Source organism: Oculina patagonica, chromosome 12 (genome assembly GCF_052425735.1).
Source record: "Oculina patagonica isolate OP01 chromosome 12, crgOcupat, whole genome shotgun sequence".
In the NCBI taxonomy this organism is placed as follows: domain Eukaryota; kingdom Metazoa; phylum Cnidaria; class Anthozoa; order Scleractinia; family Oculinidae; genus Oculina; species Oculina patagonica.
Genome location: NC_135769.1, coordinates 10577949 through 10600562, shown reverse-complemented (window position 1 = coordinate 10600562; position 22614 = coordinate 10577949). Strand labels below are relative to the sequence as shown.

Below are 22614 nucleotides of genomic sequence, written 5' to 3'. Positions count from 1 at the left end.
TCAAGAAATTAGACTAGACAGAAGTAAAACTCATTTCGATCACCTGTTGTCAGGTGCAAAGTAACCTGATTAACGGATGAAATGGTTGGCAGATGAAATCTTTTCATTCGCGAATACAACTTGCATGCTTTTGTTTGGAAATTTACGCTTTCTTCGCATTTTAAACTTCAGTTGGGGGATATATGTCGAACTGATTGATAAAAAGATAAAAACAGTTGTTTGGAACACCTGTAGTCACTGAACGATTGGAAGGTGAATTTGTTTGTTTACAACACTTGAAGTCAAGTCATACAGTATTTGGTTCTCCCATTCGTGGCGCATTCCCTCGGAGTAACTCAGTGAAAATCGCGAAAGTTCTCGGTTAAAAAATAAAGGTTAAAAACCATTGTATCAATAGCCTTTGAATGATTCATTTGGCAGTGTTATAGAAGACCAGGGGAATAGTCCATGTTTTAAATACCTTCCCGTTAATATAGCGGTCTGTAGTAATTGCTTTACAACGGCATGACTACAACGGCATGAAAGACAGTTTAGTCATTCCCTTGTGCTTAGCTTAAATTATTTTAGCTAAGTCCTGCTGAATTTGCTCTGAATAATGCTGAGAAACAGAACAAACATGAGTCATCACTTCGATGTTCTACTCGGCTTTGATGGCAAGCTAGAGAGAAAACAGTGAGTTGGAAGCGAAAATGGCTGAATTAGGTTTAAATTACATTACCGATCACACATGCTGAAAGCATTGAAAACACCACGGAAGCAAGGAAGACCGTCTTATTTCAGTATAAATCTTTTTTATTGTTTGATATGGCAGTGCTCGGGAATATCAGGGAAGTAATGTATGTTAAACACGAGTAATTGTTTTGACTATCAAGTTTTGTTTAATGACTCTATAATAGATTCGTGGCGCCACCAGTCTCAACAAAGTTGTTATTCAGTAATAATTAGCAAACATATTTGGATCGTTATCAACATTGTAAATAACAATTCTTTTGGAAAAGGTTATTGCCATTTCCATGTAAATTATTTTTAATAGTATGAAAATTATTTTTATCAAGAATAGTTATGAGCAGGTGTTATTGTTTCAGTTAAATCTATAAGGCTAATTTGTAATAAAAATTTTCGATCTATATCTTCTTTGTTTCTTGTTTCTATAATATCCAGCCTTTCTTTGATAGTTTATCGACGTACATTACACGTTTTCTCAAAGTGCGCAAAATAAAACTTAGAACATACATTTGAACGAAAAATGTGCAGTCAGTACAGAAAATCTTCTTTTCCGATGAGAACCAAAAATACTGAGATTAGTCCTTGTGGAAATTTCTGTATCATCAGAGAATGATGCAGATCTTCGTTTTAGGAAAAAATGAGTTTTGATAATACATGACCAAGAAGAAGCGAACCATTCTATCACGGTAAACGTTTGATAAAGGAATCGAAAGGAATAGTAGCTCTGAACAAATGATCTAATGCCTCTGCTTGTACGGCACTATCTTGATCTTTTATTCAGTTTGAGAAAAATAGCAGCTCTGTAAGGCTATCCGCCTTTTTGACGATCCCTTGAAACGTGCAAATCTTTAGTGGTTTTACCACCCAACTCCTTTTCTCTACAGTAATAAAGATGTATTTCTGTTTAAGGCGTTGATTTCATAATCGTCATCATCATTTGTCTGCGTTCGACCCCTGTCTCCTTCTTCCTTCTGGTTCCCATGTGAGAGCTGCGCGTGGATCAAACGGGTGCTCCATTCGAAGGACATGGCCTTGCTATGTCGATCTTCTCATTTCCACTTGCTCGCTTATTGTAAAGCGTTTTATGTCGACGTGATTTATTTTGTTCGAAGTATTTAATGGCTAGTGATTTCAGTTATACCATATGTTTTTTTTTTATCTAATATATCTATCATGGCATCACGGGCTTGGATGTGCAAACATCACGAAAAAAACAAAATGGAGAAACGGTACGACAGACCAAAAAGGCCGACTGTTTCAACTGACGCGCGAAATAGTATGGGGGCCGCATCCTTGTAGTCGAAATGTAAGGGTACGTATGATAATAAATCGAGAATATTTTAGAAGCTAATATATAATACAAAAGATATATAAAAAAGATGGACTACCTTGCTTCCGTGGTGTTTTCAATGCTTTCTGTATGTGTGATCCGTGTGATGTAAATTAGACCTAATTCACCGATTTTCGTTTCCAATTTACCGTTTATTCCCTAGCTTGCCATGAAAGCCAAGTGGGACGTCAAAGCGACAATTCATGTTTGTTGTGCTTCTCCGGAGCAGATTCAACAGAATTTAAGTTAAGCACTAAACAATGACTAAACTGTCTTTCAAGGCGTTTTAGTCAAAGCCGACAATATTTTACCAGTGACAGCGTGCTTGGCGATTTTCACTGAGTCAATATAGTATTTGGTTCTCCCATTCGTGGCGCATTCGCTCGAAGCATTCCCTCGATCACGGATCACACATACAGACAGCATCAGTGAAAACATCACGGAAGCAAGACGGTCTACCTTGCTTCCGTGGTGTTTTTGATGCTGTCTTTAGGTGTGATCCGTGATCTGATTTAGACCTAATCTCGCTATTTTCGTTTCCAGCTCACTTTTCTCTCTCTAGCTTGCCATGGAAACCAAGTCGAACATCGAAGCGATGATTCATGCTTGTTCTGTTTCTTCACCTGATTCAGAGCAAATTCATCATGACGTAAGCTAAACTAAATTTAAGCTAAGCACTAGGCAAGGTATAAATTGTCTTTTATGCCGTTGTAGTCATTAGGCAATTACTACAGACCGCTATATCAACGGGTAGCCCGTAATGGCAAAATATTATATCTCCTAGTGCGGCCAGAAAATTATTTTGAATCAAAGCAAATCTGTTTTAGTTTTAGCCTCGGTAAAGTCTTGCAGTTGCCAGAGTGTCAGGCAAAATTATTTTTTGACGCGAATTTGAGTGGATGCTTTTAAGAAAGACAGCCTCTTAAGTTTTCATGAAAACTAGATTTTGCACAGCTATACATTTTTCGTTCAAATAATGTTCTAGTTATTATATTGCGCACTTTGAGAAAAATCTAATGGAGAATGTACCAAAGAAAGGCTGATTATTATAGAAACATGAAACAAAGAAGATAAGTTGAATTGAAACAATAACACGTTATTTAAGATAAAAATAGTTTCCACGCGCGAGGAAACGTTTTGAAATGTTTACAATTATGTTTTTAAGTGTTTTCCAATTATTAATAACAATAGTCAAAACAATTACAGGTTTTTAACATGCAATATTTCCGTGATATTCCCCAGCACTGCCGCAGGCATCCAACAAGTTTCAGAAAAGGGCTTTGGCCTTTATTTTACAATAGCTCTCACGACTTTTAGTTATTCCGAAGGACTGATTTGTTGCAGAAAGCTACATATCGCTAAAAGAAAAAGGGCAACTTTCTTTCGCCAATAAAAGAAAAATTAATGTTTGTCAAGTAATTATCTGAAAAATGATTAAAATTGGGACTGAGAAATGGAAAAACATTCATTCTCCGGTCTGGGGAATTTTTAAAAATGACAAGAAAATAGACAATTACGTTTTTGTAGTCAGTGTAACGTTATTAACGAGTAGGAATGCTTTTAGCTGATGGATTGTCATCAACATTACAAAAGAGGGCTACCTCACGCAAAGCATAAATATAAATTATACGAAGTCTAAAGGGTTTAAATAAGAGCAACTCTGGCCATTCTTAGTCAGTACTTGAAGAAAGTATTTCCCATCGCGCTGTGATCCAATACAAGTTCCAAGAGAAAGGTAGGAATGATCGGAGTTGAACAAACCAATAGTTTTATTTCAAATGCGGGGGTATAGACCATCTTTTTAGACAATATCCAGTGAACACAACGTTCGGGTAGATAGAGCAGCCGACGTGAAAAAATGTCACATCTTTTCAGGAAGTTTTCAACTGGTAGAAAACATAAGGTTACATGTTGATAAGAATCAAGAGTCCATGGGCTCCTGTAAGAATCGAATTCTTCATCAGGAAGAGGTCCGATAGGCCATGTTTTGCATTATTTTCTTTAAACGTACGACTGCTGTTTTTGCGTGAACTCGGGATTTTATGGCTAGGTGTTTTGGTGCTCTCAGCTTCTACAAGAAGTCTACTGATGTGGATATGAATAGTTACTATAGTCTCTCGTCATGGGTATGCATGAATAATCACTGACTTTAATCCATAACAAAAAACATAAAAGGGAAAACGTTCAAACGTATTGTATGTTCACCAAGTTGACTTAGGCGTTTGGAACCATCAGCTCAGAAATCGGGATTAATTTACTTTTTACGTGATCAATAGCGATTACCATGCCAAAGGAGTGGTCAGTGAACTCATTTCTACAATGTTTAACATAAGGTAGCGGCTAAAATTGACCAGCGAAGTTTTCACAGCGTTTAAAATGCACAGTTTTTGTTTTAACAAAGAACATGGACACTTAATGCTGAGGACTGCTTGCTACTTGATGCTGAACAGTTAAACTTTTTTAAGACACTGGTGTTAAGTATCAATTAAAACAACTGTCTCATCAAGCAGGTATTTTTCAACATGCATTCAGTCCTTGATATTCCTAATAAAACATGATTCAAAGAGAATTATGCCAGGGTTCCAGACTTTATTTGATAACAGTTCTCGCTATTTTTAATAACACGGGAGGAATATGAAAAGTTCCGAATAATAAAACAGTCAACTCTGTGATGGTGACTATAGACCGAAATACAGCACTCTGTTTATGATTTTGCTGGATAATCATTTAACTAGCAAACACATTTCTACATGTATTTCTTTGCATTTAAAAACAGGTAATCCAAATGGGTCTTCTGTCTGATTAGTCCTAGAAACAGTTACATTTGGACTCTTCATGCAGCCAAGTTCAAATGTGAATAAGGACTAGACTTTTGTTCTCAGTGGCCTCCTTAGGAGCTATTTTGTAATTGTACTCTTAGTACTAGTACTGACAAAGAACAATCATCTCTGTAGTAAGAGTTCGGTCACCAAAGCTTTTCTTTCTTAAGCACTTTGATGTCCAATTTCCATTTTTCGTTCCACAGCGATATACGTCGTTTCCAAACCCAAGCCCAGTGGCTTTTGGTGATTTTATGCGCATATCGATTTTTTTCTGTTACAGTTAACAATGTTTCATTTGTGCCTGCTGATGATTATTCTGGGGACCATTACCGTGCAGGGTGCACGCCAAGACTCCATGCATGTTCATGATGCCAAACGTGGTGAGTGCTCCTTTCATGACGACTTTTCCTTGTCAAAATTTTATTCTTTTAACTTTTTTGTGGACATGAAAACTTAAATCAAATGTTTCTCAGGTTTGGGTCCGACTCTTTTATGACTAACAAGTGAAAAATCTCTTCTCATTTACAGAGTCTTGTGAACCAAATCATGGATTTTGTAAACCACCTTTGTTCGATTGCTATTTTACCGGCCAGTGGTGCCCCCAGTACTCATGTGCACCGGGTTCCTATTGCTGCTGCCCTCGGTATGAATTTAGCGAATACCAAGCTAATTACTGTTGATGCTGTCGTGATAATAACCTCGTCAGTAAAACTCTTGCATCACATTCTTCTATTCTCGATAGCAGATCATTAAATATAATATAATCGCCGAAATTATGCCTTTCCATGCCTGCGAAAATACAAAATTGGCGCTGAAAAGAGAACCTTAATCGCCCCCGACTATTGTTGTAATGAGAATTTATGGACGGAAGACTCCATAAATATTATAATGACGATCCACAGGAACTGTAGGTAATTTTAAATACGACGCTTCACAACACTTATATGCCCGCACATGCAGTTGCTGGATCAATTACAAATGTCTCAATATGTGACTGGTAACTATTCGAATAGAGCTATTGTATATATATATATTTTTATTTTATTATCTTTTTAATTTTCTCATCATGAATTTTTATTGTAAATAATTAATTAACTTTCGTTTACTTGTAATTTGTTAACATTGTTGCTGAAAAACCCTTTTCAGGGAGCGCAATGAATGATTGTAGTTGTATGTTGAATTGAATCCTATTTTAAATAGCCTTGTACTTATGTTGCCACGCAAAAATGTTTGTTGTGGATAAAACATTTTGCAAACAAATCTAAGTGGTGAGTGATATGCCTCACTATTATAATTTCTTCAATTTAACTAACAATGGTAATTTACCTAAGCGATAAAATTAAATAGGGATAACAGGTCACTACTAAGTAAACCACCATAGCCACTCATTGCGTCGGTTACTTACACTAACATAACTATTAGGACTTTTTTCTTTACCATCTAGTCAGTAAACCCTCTAGTCAGTCAGTCTTATGGATGGTTTTCTGCACTTTCGACCTTCGTCTGCTCATGCTGTTTGTTCAGACCTTTCACGTGCTTATGCACATGTCAGGCTGTTCACTCGGCAGTTCATTAGGATCGGTGTCATTTTGCAGTTTTCATCCGTTACTTACATAAACAGTAAAAGCCGAAATATTAAAACCTACTGAGTTCCGTAACTTTTTGGTTTTCATATCACAAATGGCATCCCACAGTGTTGGAACTATTCCTTCGCTTCAAATAATCAAAAACAACATTCTCTTTTTCTTTTTTTAGTTAAGAACTGATGGTGGCAATGATGACTGACTTCACAAATGAAATGACGGCCTTAACTTAGTAACAAAATGATTAGCTGATAAAATAGACGCTAAAGTAATGGAGTGAATTCGTGTATCCATAATGCAGGACTTACTTATAATCTTAACAAAACATAAAAACTAATGTAAGAGGGGATAAATAAAGGCTGAATCATTCAACAATGTTTTTTTGTTTTTGTTTTCACTCTTGTATTTATGATACGAGAAATGAAATCGAGAATGTAGAAAAAATTGAAAAAGTTATCAGTGGAATGAGAAGGATGACACGACTAAAGTTGATGTAAAGCTGAAAACGGAGAAATAGGACAGTTGCGTGCCGACCATCCCAGCATTGTCCTCGCATTGAAGAACATTGCAGCCCATTCTCTATTTTCGAATTACCCAAAATGCATTTTGTTTGCCCCCCAAAATTTGCATAAACTATTGTTTTGGAAATATGCAGTCCTCCCAAGAGAATTTGAAAACAATAGTTTATGAAAATATTCATAAACTATTGGGGGGGGGGGGGGGGGGGGGCAAACAAAGTGTTTTTTGGGTAATTGGAAAATAGAGAATGGAAACCAAAACTCGGGGAAGGTCTGATTTTTTCGGATCTGAGTTTTCGAGCTTCCAGAGGGTCTGAGTCTTTCAGGTCGAGCCTGAGTTTTGGAGACACGGTGAGGGTGCGAGGAAGGTGTGTAAGTTTTTCGCGTCAAAGGTCCGAGTTTTGGCCAAAACCAATTAAACTTGTCAAAATCCAAGTGCCGTCGTACTAGCCATGCATCGTGCATTTTTAAAAACTGCCAGAGTTTTCTACAAACCCTATAAATTACTTTTCGTTTATCCCGAAAGTTTCTTTAAGAGAAACCAGCTAACCCCTCCACACGTATACATTCATCAGGGGCCCAAAGGGGTTTAGGGCTCCAGGTCCAAATCAAAACGCTTGGCTCCATGACACCAGTTCCCCTGAAAACAGGGTTCGCCTGGCGGGGGATCCAAGAAACAAACAAAATTAAGAACTGAGCCCACACTGATAATGCCAGTGGATTCTCTGTCGTCATTACCTACGTCGTGTTATTTTTGGTCGATATTTTGGACACTGTTGTAAAACTGTAAAGTGAACGATGAAGCTTGCAGTAAAATGGCCCTTGGAGATGTCTGTTATGGAAAGATTATCCTGGCGTTGTCCTTGGCTTAGTCAGTCTTTCAAGTAAAATTTTTCTGGCTAGGTTTATTGCTTTGCATAGAATCTCTATACGTGCTTCTGATTACTCGGACGTTTACGTGGACTCGATCTCGATATATATGTTCACTTAAAAGCTTAAAGCTTAGATTCCCTAAGGGAATTCGTCACGTTTGTAAATCTTAAAACATTCAGCCTTAATTGTTCCATTTTCTCCTTGTCCGACGGATGCCTATCAATAGTGGTTTCAATCGAGTATCTGGTCTTGCTAAAGTAGTATAGATTTTTACCATTTCTTTTCTTCGTTTAAACCAGATTAATCCATGTTACACAAGGCCCACAAGGCAACTTTTAACGCAATCTGGAACCCTTTCCAGGGGTTTCAGAGAACAAGGGAACATGGCCGTAAAATAATTGGGACCACGAGAACAAAAGTAGCCTGCGTCGCCGTCGGACGTGTCACAAAACCCCGGTATAGTCCGCCTGCGCAACGGAGCTGAAAAGCTTGTTCCAATTTCCCGAAGGTTTGTAAGGATCTGTGTATTCATTTCTGATTGGCGAGTTTCACATTACTGTCATTATTCTTTAATGGGCTTTTGTTTTGCAGTCACGCTGACAGTCTTTCTTTGTTTTTTCCGTGCAAACAGAATGTCGGAGATTTCTGATGATAATTTGCAAGGAGCGTACCTTGCGTAACAGACAATTTCTCTCCGAGCGCACGAAGCAAGCGAATGAAACTACTAGTGAACGAGTACACCTTGACTGCTACAGCCGCCAGCCTTCGGTCAAAGCAGTAAAGAAAGCGGTTTGAAATTAATCATCTTCGAAATAAACAGGAAGTGAATACACAGATCCTTGCAAACCTGCGGGATATCAGAACAAGCTTTTGGGCGCCGTTGCGCAGACGGACTATACCGGGGTTTAGTTTGTCTGCAACGCAGTCTAGAACAAAAGCTGTGTGCTGATTTTTTAGAGATCAATATATTGTCACAGCAAAATGTTCCTGCAGAAACCGTCCAGCGTGGTATGTTACACGAAATTGATTTCTTTTCGCCTGTACTGCGCAAGAAAGACAGCATATGCATACTACGCCACACAAAATTAGGCTTGTGTTCTCCTTTTACCGAACGCAACAACTGTTGCTAAAAACGAAATATTAGTAATCCATTGAGCCACGATTTCTCCACAAAACAGTAAAGCAACGTGCAAATTAATTCCGGAGTGACTTTCGTTCCGGAACGAAAGTTGGCTCGCTTCCCAGGGTCACCCTACCTTCAAAGCGAGTGACCCTCCACCCAGGGTCACCCTGTCCCTTTCTCATATAAACAGTTCGCAGCTATTTATAAAAAAACGCATGAAAAGCTCTCTCATCCGGGGTGGCTCGGTATGGAGGGCAACCCTCCTACCAGGGACAACTCTCCTCCTTATAAACGGGCCCTAAGTAGGCTGCTAAAAACAAATATCCTTTATTAAATACTGTTGACACTCCGTGAGCGACGCCTTCTTGTAAGCCACTTAATGTTCAACGTTTTTCTGAGTGTGCGAAATTTCTCAGTTTTATCATTACACCTGACACAGCTTGTGGTTTGACTCAGTTTCATCACTGGAAACAAGCAAGCACCCAGAGGAAAGAAATTTCTCCATCTGTGCGTTAATGCACTTCGGCCGGCACCAACATTCATAGTAGTTAAACAAAGTGGCTCTGAGCCGCTGAACTCGGAAAATTACTTATGACACAAGAATCGAAAACTGTAAACTGACAAATAAAGATTGGCCAGAACAATCATGTTAAACTTTCCAAACTTAGTTCACTTCACTCAGTTCAATACATCCAAAAAGAAAATAAAAAGAATCGCTTCAACACTTAGGCGAAAGTTTACCACGACTTTGTACCTAGAACTTACTCATTTACCTCATTGCGTCAGCACCATGTCCGCTTATCGAGGGCAGGCCGAAAGGCAGTGAGTTCGAGTACCCCACCCCGTTCGTTGTAAATTGTTTTGATTTTTTCCTTTTCGTTTTTTATTATTTTCTTAACGTATGTGAAAAATAATTTCGCAATAGACATCATTGATTGTACCGTAATGCAGAGCAATCTGATAATTTCAAATACAAATGTTTCGGCTCTATTACAGAGTCATAGTCATGCAATGATAATTCACAAGAAGGCAACTTGAATATCTTAGGTAATTAGGTGTGTTTTTATAACGTAGTATAAGCTAGAAATGTAGGTAATCAGAGAACAGGTCTAATTCTCTAGATGCCTTATAACTCTTGCACGCATTGCGTGCCTATGTTTAACAGGAAGCGATCGAATGAAATGGACTCCGCTCACTACAACCCGGAATTTTTCGAGTTAAAAAGGAAGACGTTACAGAAACAAGCTCACGTGTTTTGTGGCTTGTAGTAGGTATTTTGTTTGCCAACTTGATACTATAATACCCTTTACGAAAAAACAAAGATAGAATTAACCGAAAAGAAACAAAAAGATGGTTAAACACGATAGAGAATATAAAGACCAATTTGAGAGCACAAAATTGAAAAACTGATTTAGGTTTAATGTTGCAAAATGTGTAAGCTGCATGTGATAAATCGTTTTAGAGAATGGAATAGCCATCTCAGTTTGTAATATATCACACGAGAAACAGTGCCCATATTCACAAACACCAATACAACACTGTATTGTTTTTATTATAGATACTTTTAATAGAGAATGAAACTAAGGAGTAAACGAAAATATGAAATCGTAAAAAATCGATGCTAATTCAGTTAGACCAGATACTCAAACCACTATTACGATGATGATTTCTTTGTTTTGAGGTTGTGAATGAGTTTTAGATGGTTAGCTATAGCGGGTACCAAGAAAACAATGAAAGGCATTGAATGGCACCTGCTGTAGCTCAAGACATCAGTAAAATGGGGGGATGGTACTTGGAAATATTAATATTTGAAATGTTTTGACCAAATTTGGTTGGAATAAGATAACAATTTCCAAACATCGAAGCAAAAAGAGTAAGTGAGACATGTTATTAATCGAAACCTTTAGGCACCGCACATGTATACCTGCATTGCTCATCTAATTTTGACCCACATTGAAGCACTATGCATAGAGATCTATTTTCATAAACTTTCTTATTTGAGCAAATTGAGCGACAGATCGAATTTCGATCGAGTGTCGTAAAACCAAATTCAAAGTTACTCAGACTCTGGCCAATCACAAAGGAAAAAGGCATTCCTTTGAACCAATCCAATCGAAACTCGAAGCGCAGAAAAACGTGTGTGAGCTAGTCACGATTGGTCTTCAGTTGGTTTTATACTTCTTATTGATTGAGAAAGTGACGCGGGTGTTTAAAACCAATCACTAAGCGTAGTAATGCAAAGCCAAAGAAAATGCGAATTACTTTCGATACTCGAGTGAAAATCGCTCTATTTCAAAGTTCTTTAAATTATTGTTTTTATTTCTCCTTATCATGGGCACTGAAGGAATACACGACGCTATGCCCTCACATACATCGCAAAATACACAAACTAACTTATCAGTCAAGATAAAGTTCCCTTCTGTATTGTTTCTTTTGGCTGTCTGTACCTGGAGTTGTGCATCAGGTAAGCCGTGTACATGTATTCGTTTCTATTCATCTCCCTACCTGGTGCACACTACCAGCGACAGAACGACACATGTCCTTTCTACAACCCCCTAAAACATGCTAAGAAAAGTGATCAAGAAAGCGTGGTCAATTTACGCGTTGTGCACAAGAACTCTATAAAGCTCAAGACAATAGGAAATCCCAGAGCACTAGACTGTCCAAAACTATAACATCGCTTCAATGTTTACTTCATTTTGCATTTATGATAGACAGCCCTAGAAGTTTTTAATGAGCACGAAATTCAGAGATTGTCACGGTAGTGCACTGATCAATTGCAGCCCTGAAAAACTTTAAAGGAAAAAAATCGTTGTTTTCGTAAAAGTAGCCTTAGAAATTGTGAAAAAGTTCAAAATCGAGTTTCACCCTGATTCATATATTTCCATGTTTTTCGAAATCGCGCAAATCTACCTGCTTCTAGCGGTTTGGATAAAGTATACGGGACATTTGTTAAAACCTTTCAGAAAACATCCGGCCAAGAAGTGGGAAATTTGTTTATCTGAAATCCAATCTTTAGTTTACGAATGAATTATACCAGTTCTATAGAAATTCCAAACTATTTCAAAATATATAGATTATAGATTTTGATGAAACTTCGCTCAGCAGAAGTAAAACACCTAAGGTATAGGTAGCGTGAAGCATTTCCAGAAAAAAAAAATCGGATTTGGGATAAATTCTATTCAGAGCTAGAACAAGTGAGACGTTATTGTCACGTGACATTCATTCCGATCTCAAAAAAATTGATATCATATTAAAGTTCAGTCTATATGTAATTCGTGTGTTATAATGGATATGTAATTGAAATCAAGCTGTTTAGGTATGGGAGGTTTAAACTTGGAAGATACTCCTTCAAAAATACTGGGTCGAGCCACCTTTAGTGTCGAGAACTAAATATGTAATTTCTGACGTTTGAATGAATGAATTAGTCAGAAATTAATATTCTGTCGGCACGTTTTAGAGGTTCGCGGGTTGTTATGGGATGTCTAGGTATATATAGGTTTTGGCGGGAGATTTAGGTCATTCTAGGTCGGTCAGTCCTCGCCTTCCTTGCTTTGTGTCGGTTTTCTTGTTATTTCGTCTTTAATTCATCATGTCCGTTTCCAAGGAGGTTAAGGAGTTTATAAGTGAATCTCTTACTCAGAATAACAAAGCTCTCTTCGAGCACATTTCAAAATTGGTAGCAGATTCTACCGAGAACATAAAGCGCTCTAGTGTAGAGGCCGCGGATGACCAACTAAGAGAAATTAAGAAGCTTCGCCGAGAAGATCCAAAATCCTTTAAGCGAAAAGGAAATGAAATCCAGTACAAATTCAATTTAAAGCTTCAGGATGCATTGGAGGAGACTAATTCGCACCTCGAGGCCAGTGCTGTTGACAAGGCCAAGGCTTCCCTGAAAGAAGGTACGTCGATGCTTACTGAAAGGCAAAAGCTTATCCTGTTAGCAGATAAATCAGAGTTTGGTTGGAAGACCGTTGAAGAGTATTCTCAGCATGAGCTTGCTGACGATGAGGCGGATGGCAAAAAGATCCGAAGGGCTGAAGAAAGAGCCGAGAAAGCTTTGAAGTCTGCCTCTTCCAAGAAGACTGCTAAGCGTTCATCTTCTGATTCTCGTCCTTCGACGTCTCGTTCAGCTTCCCAGAATTTCAGAGGTTACTCCACGTTTGGTTCCTCGCGTATCCAGAGTGACCGGTTCTCATTCTCTCCTCGTTCACCCGGCCTTCCAGCAAGATCTGGTAATTGTTTTGCTTGTGGCAAGTTTGGCCATTGGAGATCTGAATGCCCTCTAACTCTTCGTTCTGCGTCTTCTGGATCCAAAGGTATTTCAGGTAGCAGATGACTAGTAGTCGAAGACAAAAGTAAGTTTGACTTTTCATTTGTTGATTCCCCGTCTGATTTTGTTGAAGTTCCTCCTGAAGATTCAGTCCATGAGCCTAGAAACTTTGAACTTGAGAATGTTGTCACTGATCCTACCTCTGTTGATTTGCCTCAAGTTTCTGTTAAAGGAAAATTGAATAATTCCATTCGTCATTGGCAGTCTCTTGGCGCACCAGAATTTATTCTCAGTGTCATCAAATGTGGTTACAAAATTCCGTTTATTTCTACGCCGCTTCCACACCATTACAAAAACAATGCATCAGCTTTGAAAGAATCAGATTTTGTTGGTAAGGCCATCCTGGAACTTGTGCGCGATAATCGCGTAGAATAATTATTTTCTCCGCCTGATATCGTCAATCCGTTGACTGTTTCAGTTCAAAGTAACGGCAAGAAGAGGTTAATTTTGGATTTAAGACACATCAATTTGCATGTCTACAAACATAAATTTAAGTGTGAAGGTTTGCATACCATTAAGAGCGCCTTTTCGGGTGACTATTTTGTTTTTTCCTTTGATTTGAAGTCAGGATACCATCACGTTAATATTTTCCGGATCATAGGACATTTTTGGCGTTCTCGTGGGATTTTGGCGATGGTATTACAAGGTATTTCCAGTTTACTGTTTTGCCTTTTGGTCTTTCAAGTGCGCCTTTTATTTTTTCTAAATTGTTAAAGCCTTAGGAAGCACACTGGAGAGGTCAAGGAATTCCAATCGCCATATTTTTTGATGATGGTATTGGCGCGGGTTCGTCGTTAGAGGCTGCGAAGTTTAACAGCTTTTTGGTTCGTTCAGATCTTTCCCGCTGTGGATTTGAAATAAATCATGAGAAGTCTAATTGGGAGCCTACGAATAAATTTTCCTGGATTGGCTACGTTATTGACACGAACACGGGTTTTATTGTTGCTAGCGATTCTAGAGTTGAGAAGCTTTGTTCTGACCTTGCTGATGTTTGCGCCAAATTGGAGCTGTCAGATTTTGTTCATGTCAAGGAAATTGCATCTATTGTTGGCCAAATCATTTCTATGAGTTCCAGTTGTGGGAATGTTGCCCAAATTATGACTAGATATTTGCATCTGATTATCAATTCTCGCCGTTCTTGGAATTCCGCTGTTTTCGTGCTTGATCAAGGGAAAGAAGAGCTTTTGTTTTGGAGGAATAATTTGAGAACTTTAAATGGCGTTTTATTTTGGCCTCCGCCTTTTGTTCCGTCCAAAGTGTTGTTTTCAGACGCTTGGTCTACGGGTTGCGGCGCTTTTATTCAGGGTTCCAGCTTAGTTTGTCACAGAAATTGGTCCCTGGAGGAGTCCCAAAAGTCTTCTACGTGGAGGGAACTTTTTGCGATTAAGTTTGCGCTCGAATCCTTTGCTACTCCTTTAGCAAGTCAGAGGGTCCGCTGTAACACTGACAATCAGAACGTTGTTAGAATTATCCAGGTTGGAAGTATGGTTAAGGAATTACAAGACCTTGCTTTAGATGTCTTCCTTTTTACCTCCCAGCGCCAAATTCAACTAGATGTTAGCTGGCTGCCACGCAACCAAAATATTCAGGCTGATTTTCTCAGTAGGATAGTTGATTTCGACGATTATTCTGTTCATGATGAAGTTTTCTTTCAACTCGACGAGCGTTGGGGCCCACATTCCGTTGACAGATTTGCTTGCAGTTACAATGCCAAGTTGCCTAGGTTCAATTCTAGATTTCTACAGCCTGGTTCTGAAGCTGTTGATGCCTTTTCACAGGATTGGTCAGCAGAAAATAACTGGCTTGTTCCACCTACTATTCTTATTGGAAGATCATTAAGTCATATGCGTAATTGTAGCGCGACAGGGACTCTTATTGTTCCTATGTGGAAGTCTGTGCAATTTTGGCCTTTTTATGCAACGACGGTGTTCATTTGAATTCGTTTGTCAGAGAGTGGTTGTTTCTTCCGAACAGACCAGATTTATTTGTTAAGGGTAGGGCCAAGAACGCTTTATTTGGCAATAAACCTCTCAAGTCTCGTTGTCTTGCGCTTCGTATTGACTTCGCCAATTGTAATCGTCTGTCCATTGCGGGGTTCTGTATGGCTTCCATGGGGTCCTGTTCAGTTTGTCGGCCTTAAGATTTATGCAGGTATGTTTATTCTGAAAACAGGCGTGTTTTATGCCCCCCTGGCTGCTTTTAAGTCATTTGTGCACACCCCCCGATGGTGTGGCGCGTGCATGGTTGTCATTGTTTGCGCGTTTAATGCCCCCGGTGGCGTTTGCCTGTTTAATGCCCCCCCAGTGGCGTTTAACTTATTTTGTGCACACCCCCCGGTGGTGTGGCATGTTCATTGTACTGTCATGGTTTGCGCTTTTAATGCCCCCCGGTGGCGTTAAAGTTACTTTGTGCACACCCCCCGGTGGTGTGGCACGTACATGGTACTGTCATGGTTTGCGTTTTTAATGCCCCCCGGTGGCGTTAAAGTTACTTTGTGCACACCCCCCGGTGGTGTGGCACGTACATGGTACTGTCATGGTTTGCGCGTTTATTGCCCTTCGGTGGCGGTTAAGTTACTTTCTGTACACCCCCCGGTTGTGTGTCTCGTATTTGGTACTATCATTTTTTTCGTGTTTTATGCCCCCTGGTGGCGTTTAACTTTTTTTTTTGTGCACACCCCCCGGCGGTGTGTCATCGTGCTTTGTTTTTGGTTTTGTTTATTTTGGCAGCCTTTTCTCCAGGGGTGTTACATTTTGCCCGTGAGGCTCTAGATTTTGTGTGTTAGCGCCGAGTCTTTATATTGGCTCAGTATTTATGTTTACTAATATAGTGCATTTTTCCTTTCCATTTTTTTCGCGTTACATTTAGATGTTTTCAGTTCCGTCTCCTCTCCCCCCTCGCCCCGCCCGCCGCCCCTGCCCTCGCTCCCCTCGGCCGCCCCCGGCCTGCCTTGTATCTCCAGCACGTTTTGGATTCTACACAGTCTCATTATGCATTCGATTCCGCTATTTATGGTATTCAATGGGCCCACAATTTGGCTGGGATTCCTTCACCCACTGACAGTCCCATTATCCATTCGATTAGCAGAGCTGCCAAGAGGCTAATTGGAACCCGTGCGGTTAACCAGAAGAGTCCTATTTCGCCTGATATGATCAGAAAGATGGTTGAAGTTTCTGACTTAAACAATTTGCTCGTATTGAGAAATGTGTGTATTTTTCTTCTGGCCTTTGCCGGTTTTTTTAAGAATTGAAGAGGTGCTTCACATTAAGTATGGAGACATTGACTTTAATAGCGGTTATGTAACCATTAATCTTGACATGAGTAAGACTGATCAACTTAGGAAGGGTAGTCAAGTTGTAATATCGGATAGTTCAAATGTTGATACTTGCCCTGTTAAGATTTTAAAGCGTTATTTGTCGCAAGTTGAGCGTTTTGCTATTGATCTTTCTCAATATATTTTTAGGGCTCTTTCTAAGACCAAGACGGGTCATGTTCTTGTTTCCACGAATAAGCCTATTAGTTATTCCAGTATTAGAGACTATTTTAAGGTTACCTTTAAGGATATAGTTCCTGATATTACTGTATTTAGCACTCATTCCTTGAGGGCAGGTGGCGCTTCAGCCGCTGCTAATGCGGGCGTACCCGACAGGCTTTTTCAGAGGCATGGCCGGTGGAAGTCAGTTTCAGCCAGAATGGCTATGCGGACAATAGTCTCGTTTCTAGATTGTCAGTTTCTAAGAATTTAGGTATTTCATTTTTTTGCACTGCAATTGCTCGTTTTTTTTCCCTTTCTTTGTCTCTATCAGATTATGTCTTTCATCAGATGACTGGCTGACGCAACCTAAATAAACTTTCACATTGAATGTCTCGTGTAGTGTAGTCAGAATATGTAATTTCTGACGTTTGAATGAATGAATTAGTCAGAAATTAATATTCTGTCGGCACGTTTTAGAGGTTCGCGGGTTGTTATGGGATGTCTAGGTATATATAGGTTTTGGCGGGAGATTCAGGTCATTCTAGGTCGGTCAGTCCTCGCCTTCCTTGCTTTGTTTTTATTTAGTATTTTCTCACAGATTTTGTTCATTATTGTAAAATGTATTTACTGTACTACTGCACCCTTTCCTCGGGGTTTTTGTGCTGCTGCATTAGATGAGGAATACGTTTCCACTTATTTTTGGCCACTTATAAAGAGTGGTCTTTAGTGGTTTTCGTATCTGGCGTAGCACATCTTTAATTTTGATATTTCTTCTAAATAGGAGTTGTTCTCCGCATAGCTCAAACGCTGTAATCACATTATGTCTTTCATCGGATGTCTGATGAATAGGAGTTGTTCTCCCGCTCAAACGCTGAATCGATATGACTTTCATCAGATGACTGGCTGACGCAACCTAAATAAACTTTCACATTAAATGTCTTGTGTAGTGTAGTCAGAATTTAGTATTTCTGCTGACTGGGGACACAGAATCACATTCTACTTCTCAAGTGGCACAAGGTCTAGAGGTTCGCACTGCATTCTGCAGGTTATCCCGGTTACTGTAGCATTGCTCCTCCCCCTCCCCTTCTCTCCCTTTTTGAAAAAATTCATTCAAATTCCGGTAAAACTTCAACTTAATAAAACAACATAAGTCAAGTTTGTGTGATATAACAAACCATACATTTTAATTCTTTCTCCCTTTCCTCTCCTTAGCCTTTCCCCTACATATCCCTCCCCTTCTACTTCCATCCTCTCCTCTCCCCACTCCTGCAGTCTTCTACTCCACCCTATCCCATCGAGCTTTCTACTCCACTTACCTCCCCCACCCTAGCGTATTGGGGAGGGGGTGACGTCAACAAACCAGAGATTTGGGGTGACCGTTACGCAGAAGTCCGAGGTCTGCATAAGTCATGCAGTTTGCTTAAGCTCTAGAACTCACCTTCTTTTTAACACACACGCCCAGGCAAGTTCCAGCTTAGGTTTGAAAATTTATATTGCGTTCCAAATCTTGAACAAAATCAACTGAAACCAGTTGAATGGCATACAAAGGAAATTCATTTCACGTCATGAAGAATGTGGAAAATTTAAATCAGGGCTGTCAATAATTTTTTAAATACTAGACGTCCTGTCTTGGAAAGTAGGCGACAGGGTACTGGTACCCTACTGTTCCAGTAGTGTTCACTAACTTCTCCTAGCATCCTTCAATTGGCAATCGACATATTAATTTAATGACATACACTTTATATCCTCACTAACAGTTATGTGAAGAAAACTGATTTTTCCCTTGGAAACATTGATTCCGAAGTAAAACACAAGATATATACATTTCGCCGATAAAAGGTTAAAAATAAAACTTGAGGTAAAAGCTGTTAAAATTGATGCTAAACGTTTTCGATCTGTTCGATCATCATCAGAGTGAAAAAATCTGCATACGCTCATCGTTCTTATAGTTCAGGTAACACCAGTTATGTAATACCTGTTCCCATTGGGAACAAGGTGGGGTCCAGTGATTGCACTTGTTTGTTTAGTTCAGGGTGCATTTGTTTAGTTGCACGCTACCACCCTGAACTGAACAAACAAGTGCAATCACTGGACCTCACCTTGTTCCCAATGGGAACAGGTATTACATAACTGGTGTTACCTGAACTATAAGAACGATGAGCGTATGCAGATTTTTTCACTCTGATGATGATCGAAAAGATCGAAAACGTTTAGCATCAATTTTAACAGCTATTCTCACCGGGGCCCGCGCGAACAAACACCCTAATTTCCCATTTCACGTGCCCAGTTACTTTGGCAACTGCAAGCCATGCCGCTGACTATGTACAGGTATATATATAGCTTCTCAGTACACGTGTATTCTGTCTTTTCGTGAAGTGCTGGCGTACTTTTGCATCGGCTCCTCGTTTACTCTAGCGTCATCGCTGCGCCCTCCGTCTGCCCATTACACAAGTCCTGGTGCTCTTATCCTGGAGTTTTGGCTACTCGTCTGACTCGTTTATACGTTCAACATGTTTATCCTCACTTCGCCGCTGCTTCTCTATTTCAAGCGTGCCAACTGCAAATACACCACCCGCTAACGCTCTAGCAATTCCTACAGAGAAGAGTCCGAGGTATGTTATCTGGGTCTTCGCTCGCATGTTAGTCTTCCGTTCCTCAACCAGGCTTAGTTTGTTATACGGTTTTAGCCTATTCTACTTATTTTGCATTGTGTTGTTTGCGGTGTTTGTGAAGCTACCTTCGCGTCCCGAGTTATGGTGTATTTGTCTCATTCGCGGCCCTTCCCTCGCTTTTTCGTTTCTTCCCTTTACCTGTTTTCTGTATTTTTAGTTGGGTTCTACTTATCCGATCTGGTTTTATTGTCTGCTTGTTTGTTTTTAAGGTTTTGTTCATTACTCGGTTTTTGTCCCTATATTTTGTTTCATGGCCTTTAGTTTTCGTCGCTTTGTCTCACGCCACGTGTTTTCATTCATCCCCCCCTTAGTGTTTTCTTTGGTATTTGTTCTGCATTTTTTATTTTTCGGTATTTTTGCATGGTATTCCAGTATTTAGTTTATTTCTGGCATGGTTTCTCGTATTTTTTATTTCATTGCTTGTTGTTTACCTCTTCGACTACTTTGTCACACCTTTTTGGTTGCGTTGCGATCTCACCTTTTGTTCTACTTTCCTATTGTCCCTTCATTAGCTGTCGGTATTGTTTGTCTTTTCTTGTGTTATTGTAATTACATTATTTAGGGAACAGACAAAATAAAAAGCGTAAAACGGGAAGAGGAGGAAGGAGGAAAAGCTTAAACATGGGAGAAATGTATAAAAAAGAAAAAAAAATGGAAATTAGAGATGGAAAAGAAGAAGTTAAAAAAGGAAAAAGAAAAGAGACGAAGAGGTAAAAAAAAAAAAATGAGGAAAAGATGAAGTCAGAAAAAGAAATGGAGAGAAGAAAAAAAAAGAGAAAAGTGATGAAGAGATAAAAATATACGAGAAAGAAGAAGTAAAAAAAAAAAGAAAAGAGGAAAAGGAAAAAAAGAGAAAAGAGATGAAGAGATAAAAATAAGAGAAAGAAGAAGTAAGAAAAAGAAATGAGAAAAGAAAGTAGAAAAGAAATGAACAGATTAACAAAAAGATAAGAGAAAGAAGACTCAAGTTACAAGATGAGAGAGAAATGAGAAACAAGAAAAAAAAAACAAGAAAAGAGAACTAAAAAAGAGGAAAAATGAAATGGAAAAATATAAAAAGATCCCTTTTTAACGTTGTATCTGGAGGCGAGATTAACCGCCGCGTCGGCTTGTCCCGAAAGGGGTTATCTAAACCTTACACTCTGTCCTAGACGGGGTATTTCGGGGCTCGCCGTGTGGTTGGTTTTTCCCCTTCCAAGTCGTTATATGTTATCTTTGAGACTGCGTTTATATACTATTTTCGTGGTCCTGGTTGACTCCGGGGAGCTCACCTCGGTTTTGATCTCGAGTTTGCGGTATTTTTCGGGCTTTAATATTTTGGTAGCTGATATTGCGTTTGGTAGGGGGAAAACCCCGCATGGCGAGCCCCAGCACTCAGTTAGAAATGTTCATTTGCTTGCTTTTTGTTGCTGTTCCCTTTAGTTTCGTTTTGGTGACATATTTTGCTATGTTTTACTGGTGTCTTGCCGTAATTATATTATTGTAAATGCTTACACGCTTTCTGAGTTTTGGGAGGAAGACTCTTGTTTTCTTTCAAGTTTAAGAAAATGTACCGAGAAATCACCAACTTAACAAAGAAGGCAAAGAGAAAGAGAGCCTCGGAACGAGGTTGGCTGTTCTTAGCTTGGGGCTTACGTGAGCGGGTACCGTAGGAGTCGCCTCGTTCCCATAACTTAACTATAACCGGGGTGATTGAGAGTAAGCGCTCCGGTGGGAATTGTTTACTATTCTCACCGGGGCCCGCGCGAACAAACACCCTAATTTCCCATTTCACGTGCCCAGTTACTTTGGCAACTGCAAGCCATGCCGCTGACTATGTACAGGTATATATATAGCTTCTCAGTACACGTGTATTCTGTCTTTTCGTGAAGTGCTGGAGGACTGAAGCATTGGCGACCCACCCACCTCCCCGCAGCGATGACCTCTGTACTTGCCGTATTGGAGCTCTCGCTCTCTCTCACCTCCGGAGTCGCCTCGTTCCCATAACTTAACTATAACCGGGGTGATTGAGAGTAAGCGCTCCGGTGGGAATTGTTTACTATTACCTCAAGTTTTATATTTAAAACACAAGATGTTCTTGCCTTATCATTTTGCATTTAAATAACCCTGCAATAGAAGGTTATAGGACTGGAATAACTCTGATATATGCATGAAAATGGAGCAGTTTTCACTTGAGTGTCGAAAGTAAATTGCATTTGTTTTGGTTTTGCATTACTACGCTTACCGATGGGCTAAAAAATCTTGCACCACTTTCTCAAGCTGCGTTCACATTTAACCGATAACATGTTTCATTGCTTGTCATTACATTGTTCACATTAGGTGTCAGTTTCAAACACGTTTCATGCCTGGTGTGTAATTTATGCGGTTTCACGGTTCTTGCATAAATCTTTACACTTTAACCGTAAAAATATAGCTCGAAATTAAAATAAAGCTCCCGTTAAATCTGTCTTTCTGTTCACAAGAAGACAGTATTGTCAGAATTTGCGCTATCATTTAGTAAAATAATATTTTTATTTTGTGAAGTTTTTTTTGCATTGCAATGCTGTAATGCTGCGCGCTTGTATCCACCGTCGTAAACTTTCGTGGCGATATTCTGCCTATTATGCTGCTTTATTATCCATCACAGATAATTCATATTGTACAGCTTCATGATTAGCCCATATTTTATATAAACATTTGATCACATACAAGGCCCAAAATTGAAGCTTTTGGGCACTCGCCTTCTCACCACATGTCCGCCATTTTTAACTTGTTCAGTCTGATCATGGAGGTAGTTTCAATCATGTTCAGACCAATCATGTTTCAATCATGATTCGCGCAATAAACTGCCTGGTGTGAACACTTTTCACAACAAAACATGTTTCATTCGTGATCAGACTAATCATGTTTCGGCCTAATGTGAACGCAGCTTCAGCCGATTAGAATTTAAACCAAATTCAATCATGACTGGTTCGCGCTCGTTTTCCCGCGCTTCGTGTCAGCAACGTGTATTTGCTTCGGGTTTTGATTGGTTCACTGTATTGTCTGTGTCCTTTGTGATTGGCCAGAGTAATTACTTTCAGTTGGTTTTGGTTTTACGGCACTCAATTGAAAACTGCTGTAGTTACCTATTCAGACACCATTTGTAATCATCATATAAGATATATATTGTAATACCAG

General features: G+C 39.4%; 1 protein-coding gene across 2 annotated transcripts; it reads left to right on the top strand.

Moving 5' to 3' along the window:
• Positions 1 to 3652: 3652 nt before the first annotated feature.
• LOC144633338 (small cysteine-rich protein 8-like) lies at positions 3653 to 6836 on the top strand. 2 transcript variants are annotated; one of them, XM_078492229.1, is made up of 4 exons: positions 3653 to 3791; positions 5159 to 5258; positions 5407 to 5521; positions 6634 to 6836. In XM_078492229.1, exons 2-4 carry the CDS (start codon positions 5165 to 5167, stop codon positions 6635 to 6637), a joined length of 213 nt encoding a protein of 70 aa, XP_078348355.1. In that variant the 5' UTR covers positions 3653 to 3791; positions 5159 to 5164; the 3' UTR covers positions 6638 to 6836. The 2 variants fall into 2 exon arrangements, with proteins under 2 accessions (XP_078348355.1, XP_078348356.1); XM_078492230.1 differs by having other exon boundaries at positions 3655 to 3791; positions 5159 to 5255.
• The last annotated feature ends 15778 nt before the right edge of the window (positions 6837 to 22614 follow it).